At 49.9% G+C, this 9,345-nt stretch overlaps 3 protein-coding genes across 3 annotated transcripts; 1 reads left to right on the top strand and 2 right to left on the bottom strand.

Annotated features, from left to right (window-relative positions):
- Window positions 1-8: 8 nt before the first annotated feature.
- On the bottom strand, window positions 9-1,368 carry PV06_07844 (uncharacterized protein). The gene has a single exon (XM_016409129.1). The coding sequence runs from the start codon at window positions 1,125-1,127 to the stop codon at window positions 213-215; it is 915 nt and encodes a 304-aa protein (XP_016260883.1). The 5' UTR covers window positions 1,128-1,368; the 3' UTR covers window positions 9-212.
- Window positions 1,369-1,398: 30 nt separating this feature from the next.
- On the bottom strand, window positions 1,399-3,610 carry PV06_07843 (uncharacterized protein). The gene is made up of 3 exons (XM_016409128.1): window positions 3,147-3,610; window positions 2,659-3,096; window positions 1,399-2,611 (listed from the first exon to the last, which is right to left on the bottom strand). Exons 1-3 carry the CDS (start codon window positions 3,253-3,255, stop codon window positions 1,815-1,817), a joined length of 1,344 nt encoding a protein of 447 aa, XP_016260882.1. The 5' UTR covers window positions 3,256-3,610; the 3' UTR covers window positions 1,399-1,814.
- Window positions 3,611-6,982: 3,372 nt separating this feature from the next.
- On the top strand, window positions 6,983-8,307 carry PV06_07842 (uncharacterized protein). Its single transcript, XM_016409127.1, has one exon. It carries the CDS (start codon window positions 7,151-7,153, stop codon window positions 7,955-7,957), a length of 807 nt encoding a protein of 268 aa, XP_016260881.1. The 5' UTR covers window positions 6,983-7,150; the 3' UTR covers window positions 7,958-8,307.
- Window positions 8,308-9,345: the final 1,038 nt, after the last annotated feature.

The following is a 9,345-nucleotide window of genomic DNA, read 5'->3' as shown; positions in this document are numbered from 1 at the left end:
TATGAACATGACTTGTGATATTGATTAACGAAATATTGAGAATGATTTGTACTCGTTCACTCGTATCCTTGTCGAGGCAAGTTATATCAGTATGGTCTACTCTCGAGATACTCCGTTGGTAAGCGAAAGCAATACTACTTACTGGGTACTCAATAGTACGACTATACGAGTACACGAGTGTACAGTACATTTGAAAAAAAAAACCAAAAAGTTCACAACCCCCTGAATCCCAAAGGGATCATCAAGGCCGCGACCTGATCGACGCCTCTTTCCGTGGCGAGCAGATTGTAAGCGGCGGCGGCGTTGGGTGTGTCCATGACGTCCACCTTGATGCCCAGGTCCTCGAAGATGTGTTTCCGAGTTTCCTTGCTCAACATCCACAACTTTTCCCCGGTGCCGACGATGAGCAGGTCCGGTTTCGGGTACAACAAACCCAGGACCCCCAACGACGAAGGGGGTAGACCGAGGGTGCCACGTCTGGACAGGAACGTCGAAAATCTCTCTTCTCGTCCCCTGGTGGTCTCCGTACTCGTCGTCGTCGTGTCGACGGTCGTACCCCACGGTGTCCAGACAAAAGTCTCACCGTCCAACAACATCACACCCACCCCCCCGTGGGTTTGCGTACCGTTGTTCAAATGGAAACCGTCGCGTGTGCAGGCGTCAATGGCCGTCGCCGGGACCGCCACGCCCGAACTCGTGAGTATGTCCATGGCGGAAAAGTCGGTCTGAGTGTCTTCGGTCGAAGCCGGACCTCGGTCGTGAGACTTGGGGGCTTTTGGGTTGATACGGTTCAGACTCGTGCTCGTACTTGCATTTTCCAATGTACCGGTCGTCGAGCCCGCGCCTGCGCCTGCCCCTGTACTTCCGACCGAGGTAGAATTCGAGGATACGTCTCGAACGGGGCGGCGCCTCGTGGACGAAGATTGAGGTTGAGATGCATTACGAACCATGCATGTCGAAAATGGACGAGGTGAGTGTGAGGAAGTCAGAACAGGTGACGATGATGATGATGATGATGATGCGCAGAAACCGCCGGTAGAGGTCCGAGAGATTCGTAACGATGAGGAAGGTGTTGATGTAGTAGCTAGGCGCAAGACCCTGAGAAGGTCTACAGATGGAGCTCTCATGACATATGCTCTTGCGAGCTTGGTGAGTGAGTGAGTGAGTGAAGCCCGCGAGAGAGAGAATTGACTCCCCCCAAGCTCAAGGTAGGTAGGTTCGTCGCGTAGGCTGATTCTCCTCCAGAAAGCTGAATGTCGCTTTGAAACTGGATTCGCCTGCAACGATGAGGAGACCAAAAAAGAAAAGAGAATTGTTCTCAATCACCGAGTCTACTGGATCAAGTTGGTATTGAGACTTGGAAAGTTGTTCATTACAGAGCACCCGGGGGAAAAAAAGGTCCATGACACGCAGCAAAGAAATGACTTCATAAATTCTTTGCCGAAGATGCACCAACCAGACACAACATAATTCGATACTCATTACTCAGTACTCTGTATCCCCTACCTACCATGTATCCCATACACCTGATCCATACAATCACAAACCATTCGAGAACCTATGTAGTGCCTAGTACCTAGTTGTACCTGATACCTGGTAATTGAGATCACACATATTGATGTTCATCGAGGCATTGAAGTGGTAGAGTTCAAACTGATGGACAACCACACCCACACCATTTTTGTTTGGATTCTTCATCTAGCATGAACATGTAAAAATTATGGTCCCAGTATATCCTCGCAATGCAAAACCCTCCCAATACCAAAAGAATGTCAGTCAGTGCATATACACCCATATTGATGTCAACCTCAAAACTATAGCACGCAAAGTCCAACCAAAGCAACGACAACAGCAAATAGACTGCCTCTCAGGACAGCCTCGCTATTGCCGCCGATCTGACCGGCACCATTGCTGCCTCCGTTACTTCCACCGCCTTGGACAAATCCAGTTGATGCACTACCGGTTGCTGTAGCACTTCCGGACCCTGAATCAGTACCCGAAGCGCTGCTGCCATCGGAGTTGTTATCACCACCACGCTGGCCGTTGTTGCCAGTACCACCACCGCTCAAACCAGGCACGCTCTCAGGATTGTTCGTCTTCGCAGAACCACTGGCGCTAGCAGAGGCACTCGCGTCGCCAGCCGACATGTTCAGACCAGTTGCCATAAATGACTTGAGGATCGTGTTATCGTTGGTAATCTCGACAGTATTGTTGGTCATGGCGTCGTTGTTGTAGACATATGACTTGCTGCCACTTGAGTTGGCACCGCTAGGAGGATTGTAGCATTGAATTGACACTTCATCGAAGGTGGCGTAGTAGTAACCATTCTCCATGTACGGGGAATTCCACTGAACAAGACCACCGGCCCATTGAATCGTACCCTCACCGTTAGTGGACAGACCACCAGGCCAGAGAGACAGCTGCACTCTGCATGGGGTTTGAGGGTATGAGTATCGGTTGGCGGTAGCGTTCCAGGTATCTTCACGGTTGAGGGTACGAACAACCTTGCCATCGATGGACCAGGTGATAGTATCGGGTTGCCAATCGATTTCATAATCGTGCATGTTTGCGTGCACGTCGGTCAAGCCAGTAGTGTTGCCACCGTTGTGATCTATATACGTCAGTACCGGCTTCCATTGCTGAATCCGATAAACTTACAGTCAGTGACACCCTGAGAGTAAAAGTTGGTTTGAGCACTCTCGAGTTCCACTCCGACAAATTCGAAATCAATTTCGTCTTTAGAGTCACCCAAGAGAATGAACGCAGTCACGACACCAGCACCAGCAGCGGTGCTCAATCGAGCCCCCACTTTGCCATACCACACATAGTGTGTGCTGGCCAGGAGTGTTCCAACCGTTCCTTCGGCCATCGTAAGCAACACGGAGCCATCGTACTCGAGGGGTTGTCCAGAAGACACCCAATCTGCTTTGCTGGCATCTCCGAGATATTTGGTGTTCGGTACGATGCCATCGAGGTTGTCGAATTTGTATGTCTGAGATTGACAGACAGGCGCAGGTACACAGGCTTCAAGCGAGAAAGAGTTGACAGGATCGCAGCCACCCAGACAATAGGCGCCGACACCGCATTGGCCGTACTCTGCCTCAGTATTAGTATCGATGAGTCGTCTTTCCTGGCAGATGACATACGTGAACAACAAGGAGTATCCTCTGGGCATTGCGTTCCACCACCGCAGGAAACTGCAGCATATGCCGCAGGCGCCAAAGAGGCGGCTAAGAGCCAGAAGCGGCCGGCCATGTCGTTATGCAGTCGTCAATGAAAGGAGGTCAAGAATCGGGTGGAAGAGAGAACGATGTATGACAGAACCCCGTCCGGTGGTAGTACAAAGAAAGGGCTTTCTTTCGCAGGTGAGCGAATGGGAGGAATTCGAGGAATGTTCTGAGGGTCTGGGGGAGATTGCTCGACAAAGACCGACGGGTCACAACGAATGTGGTATTGTATGTAGCGAGAGTGGCACGTCTGCTGTAGAAAAGGACTTTAAAGAAGCAGCAAACGCTTGAATTACAGAAAAAAGTGAGATGGCAATGTACAACGATTGAACAGGTGAGAGTGCGTTGAATGAATAGCGAAAATCAGGGAAAAAAGGGCGCAGTCTGCACTGTTACTAACATTATCTTTGGCCACCGACTGACGCGGCGCGTGAAACATGTGAGCCTCAAAAGAGTTAGTCGGTCACGTGCTACTGCTGCTTTAGACTCTTGAAGCTCGTTCATTCGTAAATTAATTCTCCGGGGCACTTGCGATTGTGGCGCTGCTTTCAGGGGTAAGACACTAATGTGGCTAGTGTGATAACAGAGCCAATGGGAGAATATTGGACAAGGTCGGCACGGTTCGGAGGGAAGATCGTGACCAGGTGTTGCCCAAGCCATATCCATAGCAATGGCCTTGGAATGATACTTGTAATGGCCTGATGGTGTCAATGTACTTTGCATGTACAGCATGGCATCAAGACATAAACAACATCCTGTTCGCAGTGATAACTTGGGTTGGGAATGAGTCTTCCAGATGGCTCTCAAGTGGAAAAGGTCGACGATGCATGAGACTGACTGATATGGTTATTTCCGTCGTTCAAGAGTATTCCATATGTAAAAGCTGCTGGGCTGGTCCCGAAGCATGAATGGCAGACCAGTTCTTCGACGCCCGGACGCAAATTGAATGATGGCTGGAAAATATTGTACATTCGACATGACTTGATCAGGGACTGAAATGGGGTGCTATGCAGAGCTCAAGTCGCAGCTCGTCTGGCCACTTCTTTCATACTGGAAAGCACCAAGGTGTGCGGTATATTTCGCGAACACCTGTAGAGGTGAAGTAGTCGAGGGCGATCATGAGGAGGCCACACCATAGTTCGACAGATCGATGTGGTGGGAGTGGAAAGTCGATACTTAACTCTCCCTTTTCAGTCAGTAGCACCTCCGATATCGAGGTATTGCTCGACATGAGCAAGACCAGTTGGACATACTTCAACTCAGTACCTCCCTAGACAGACTCTGCTAGCAACACCTGCAAATCTTTGTCAGAGCGCGACGGTTCTAGACCTGGTGGGAGCTCTCCCAGTTAGTCAAAAGTGAAAGGGAGTTAACCTGGAAAGATCTTTTTATTTTGCCTTCATATACCGGTGCACTTGAAAACACGACATCGTGGTAGCAATTTCCGAGCACGATATGGTGTAGATTGTGTCTCGCAAGAATCTTTACGAAGATAGTCACGTAGCGCGTCAATGTCAGTCCAGACTTTGGTGAAAGAGTTTGCGAATTCGAGACTTTGACACATTCGGAATGTCCCGAGAGAAGTACATGTCGAGAGTACGTGTACTCCGTACCAATGCATCTATCGCGTTCAAAGGAAGTGTCTCTTCGTTGTAGTGTCATAGACCGGGTCGGCTACGCCTACCTGTTCAATCACCGATGATGAGGAATCGTGCAGAGTGAGACTCGTGTGTACTTCACCGAAGCGCCACTCAGCAACGATCAACGGAAGAGTTCATGTGTGCGCTAACGCGCGAGCCTTGACAAGGAGATGGGCAACAGAACGCGGTTTGGGACGCCTTATCATACTCCGTACTCCTTGTAGCGTGTGACTGACGCGAGGGTGTATTAGGTTCCCAGCGACAAAGGGGCTTTCTCCAGGTTGTCGATGTGGTTGAGCTAGGGTTGAGAGTTGTCGACCGAATATGGTTGAATCTTCGTTGGGTACTCAAAGTCTAACGTGGATTACGTCCAGTAGACTTTGTATGGTGCAGATGCTTGTTCGTCAAAGTTGATGACAAGATTGCGAGTTGCGCAGTGGCCAGCTAACGTCCCGTGTCGAAGCGCAATCGACTAAACGCATCTAACGAGTTATCGCTCGGTATGATCCATCATCATTGGTGGCGTATACCCCTTAGTATGGAGTGAGAGCGCGAGTAAAGCAGAACATGCTCTGTCTCAGCGAGTCATTTCAGACCAGTGGACACCCGAGACAAGAGACCCCGATGCTTTTACCTCGGGCGTCGCTCGAACTCAAGGCATGACGCTCAAAATGCGATCGTACAGTACTGTAGACTTCATGCGTGGCGCACGTCCCCCTGACTAGGGTGGATGATTCTGGTAACAATGTCTCGATATTTAAAATGTGCTTTGGCGATAGTTCGTGAGCTATTGCGTAGGGGTACGGCGATTGGCAGTCTCGCGAGCTACGGAGTAGATGCAAATGCAAAAGAAATGATGCCGTTGCGAAGGGCATGCCAACGTCGTCAGACTGACTTCGATGGCAACAGACTATGCTAAGCAACAGGATGTCATGCGGCCCGGTCTACCTAGTGACCCCTGCTTAGGATCATCCCTGCTTCATTGAATACGGAGAAGGTGTCAGAGACATGACAAGATTGCTTGATGGCGAAGCAACAGTGCCAAGCACAGACAAACACTGCCGATCGTCAGGTAGTCTGTGGAAAACTCGTTTGTAGAGACTGGGTTGGGTGGGAAGAGTCTCGAGTGGGAGTTCGCGTCGCCTAGTGAGATAATTCCTCGTGCTCTCGACAAATAGAGTCAGAGAGAGCGCGCGAGAGAGTGAGAGAACGCCTCATAGAGAACAACTGGACCACGATATGAATGCTGAACAGTTGAGAGGCAGTGCGACGAGCCCTCACACTAGAGGTCGTCGCGTGCGCGGAGGGGCAGGACAAAGTAATTGCAGTCGAATCCAACCCCCCTTTCCAGGAGACAAGTGTGGCTCTAGGGTGGCGCCCTCCAGGGGAACCTCGTCATTCGTCATTTGCGGTCCTCGTTTTCTGCAGATTTCCAGTCTCCTGCAGGTCCCTGGCCAGTGGCTGAACGCCTTCTCCGTAATTTCGAGTCAAAGTTGACGGCTCTTCGCAGCGGTTCTGCCACTTCTTCCCAGTCCTGTTTCATCTTCAAATTCGCCCGAAAGGCTAAAAAGCTTGGTTTGTATCACCGAAGCTGAGCACATTCCACCAGCAGTGCGGAGTGCTCCATCGAAGGTCGTTGTAAGTCATACCTAGCGATGTTGTGTACCCTTGAGCCTGTAGATGCAGCAACGCGAGTGTGGTTCAGTCAGATCAGAGCAATATTGAGATCCTGACCGATCGAACTGGGGATTTTCGCATCTGTACTCCGTACGCAAAGTCGGAAATTATGCGTTCGTTACTTCGAACTCTGCCGAAAGGTTAGCAGGGAGATCAACAGCCAAGGTCGCTAGGACATCCGCAAAAGAAACGGCCTAGGTGGCATTTCCCTGCGACTTTGCTTGTTGAAGTTAAGTTCTTACGAGCCGCTATCAAAGCTCGCCGAGGTGGATCTGTTTGGGGGATGGTTTATCGTCGGGGCCGCTGCATTTGCTCAAAACCCATGTCTCCTTGGGCTAACTCGATCTCTCGTGTGTGCCTGGGCTGGCCTGACCGGTTCCGGGAACTCCATAGGGTTGAACAAGAGGCGATCTGGATATGAAAAAAGAGATAAGGTCGGTCTTTTCCCCCTCTCCTTCGCGTGCTTGTTGGAACCTATCGTGTGTACCTGTCAACGTCAATTGCCATAAAGCTTCGCCTTACACAGTGATCTGCTTGCTTCGCCTTATCCTTTGCTTGAACAACATCCCACTTACCTCTTCGCCATCCCTCCCATTACAATTGACCATGGGTCAGACCGCATCTCAGCCTGCACATGACCGCTCCCTGAGGGTTATTGGCGCCGGCTTGTCGAGAACAGGAACAACATCCTTTGGCGCCGCTTGCTCATACCTCCTCGACGGTCCATGCTACCATGGAGGTACTCAAATGCTCAACTCTCCAGAGTCCCACATCAAACGATGGATCGAAATCATCAGACACACCCCCATCAAGTCCGAAGAAGATCGTAAAGCCCTCAACGAAGGGGTAAAGGAAATGCTCGACGGTTACGTCGCCTGCACTGATCTCCCGTCGAATGCCTTTGTCGAAGAGTTGATGGCCATGTATCCGGATGCCAAGGTCATCTGCACCGTCCGAGACCCAGAGAAATGGTGGAACAGTCTGGCGCCAATCGTCGAGAAGGGAAACCTTACAATTCTGTCATGGATTCTAGCACCGCTACCAACTCTCCGAATGTTCCGCGCCTACCACAACGCCCTGGACGAGGGTCGAGTCGGAGAACTATACTTCCGTGAGGGTGAACCACAAAGACCAACGCGAGCCATGTGGGACCGTCATATCGAACACCTGAAGAAAGTCGTGCCAAAGGAAAAGCTGTTCTTCTATGATGTCCGTGATGGCTGGGAACCTCTATGCGCTATCCTCGGCGTTCCTGTTCCAAAGGACGTACCTTTCCCCAAGTTGAACGACGCTCAGGCCATGGAATCCTTCATGCAAGCGAGTATGAGGAGAGGGTTGATGGCCTGGGCTGGCATCTTCTTGACTGCTGGTGCTGTAGGCTTCTCGGCAGCCAAATATGCCAAAGTGTTATAAAAACAAAAGTCGTTCTCGGTCTGGTATTTGTGGCTTCACTCGGAGTATGGGTACGTTTTTAATGGGTTGGCGTTTCTGGACATCGTCGAACAGAAGATACCGAATGGATGATTGATCCTATGTTGAGATTTCTGGCAGGCAAGACGTATTGATGACGATGAGGAGGGGCAATGGATCCTATCTCTGGGATGATATTGGCAACCCTGATGAATGACATAGACTGCGTCGACTGTAGTCGAAAGACTTCTAGATGAACAATTACCTTGTGGGCGCTCGGGTTCATGTGGGACAGATATGCGGACCCTTTCTTGGGTTTGGTATAATTCATTAATACACGAATGTTGCAATTGCTCTCAATGGTGAAGCGTCGTTTCGATGAGTGTTGGGTGATATCTCTTCGATATTACCACTCATGGGGCTTCCCTCTCCTGAGTTCTCAGATTGATGTGATTAGCGCTGGAGTGCCGTAGTCTCACCTGAATAGCACCTAATACTTGTCGGATGGTGAAGTAACGTTGAGTGGGAAATATAAAGCACGAGTTCAGCCTTGCGGTTGTTGGAAGTAATGCCGACCAAACACATCCCGAGACGGTCCTACTCGCATTGGTTGATATCACAAAGCAAGAAGAGCGACATTCGATTCTGGCACAGATTATATTAAAATAAATCGACGAAGTCATGTCCCTAAACTAGATGTCGGCCAATTTCAGGGTGTGATAATATGCCCCTTACATGGCGCAATCACCGCTAAGATGGCATCAGGCTGGCCTTTCGGACCTGGATAACGAGCCAGCCTCTTCAATTTTGTGGCGTTCTGATCTGTCTGGTGGGAATATCCATGTTATCGGGTTCAACATTGGCCCAGCAGGATAAAAATATGATTAAACGAGTTGACCTCTGTTTGTCCCCATCGAGAAAAGTGTTTTCATCTACATCTATCATTTCCCCGTCCTGATAACACATGTCTAGATCTCCAGCATAGTCTGACTGGTCAGCTCAAGCCAACAATTTGGACATAAAAGGGCTGCCACATGAAGTTATCTGTCTGTGAAGTTCGTCTGGTGTAAGTCTCAATCCATGTATCTTCAGCTGTGATACACTGTACGACGCACCATTCAGCACTTCAATATTATCGTCCCCTAGTGTCCTCTGAAGTGATCAATGATGATATGACAATCTCCCACCCGTACAATTTAAAGTCGTAGGGAGTGTGTTGAATCCTAGACGATATTCCTAGGGCAACACGACGAATGCCTACCTATATCAGCCTTGTTGGGTTACACCTCATTCTCACTTGAAATCTGTTCGAATGTATGCACACGTGTAACCATACTGTAGCTCTCTTATGCGACATAGCGTACCTCTATTGACACCGAGCATCCACGATA

This window comes from Exophiala oligosperma (genome assembly GCF_000835515.1).
Source record: "Exophiala oligosperma strain CBS 72588 unplaced genomic scaffold supercont1.7, whole genome shotgun sequence".
NCBI lineage: Eukaryota > Fungi > Ascomycota > Eurotiomycetes > Chaetothyriales > Herpotrichiellaceae > Exophiala > Exophiala oligosperma.
This window is presented reverse-complemented; position numbering and strand designations above follow the sequence as displayed.

Excerpts from the sequence above, each read along its gene's own strand:
- PV06_07844 (XM_016409129.1), bottom strand. The coding sequence starts at position 1,127 with ATGAGAGCTCCATCTGTAGACCTTCTCAGGGTCTTGCGCCTAGCTACT.
- PV06_07843 (XM_016409128.1), bottom strand. The coding sequence starts at position 3,255 with ATGGCCGGCCGCTTCTGGCTCTTAGCCGCCTCTTTGGCGCCTGCGGCA. Across the intron at positions 3,097-3,146 it reads GGATACTCCTTGTTGTTCAC|AGTACGGCCAATGCGGTGTC; the intron begins GTATGTCATCTG and ends ATACTGAGGCAG. Across the intron at positions 2,612-2,658 it reads CTCTCAGGGTGTCACTGACT|ATCACAACGGTGGCAACACT; the intron begins GTAAGTTTATCG and ends TGACGTATATAG.
- PV06_07842 (XM_016409127.1), top strand. The coding sequence starts at position 7,151 with ATGGGTCAGACCGCATCTCAGCCTGCACATGACCGCTCCCTGAGGGTT.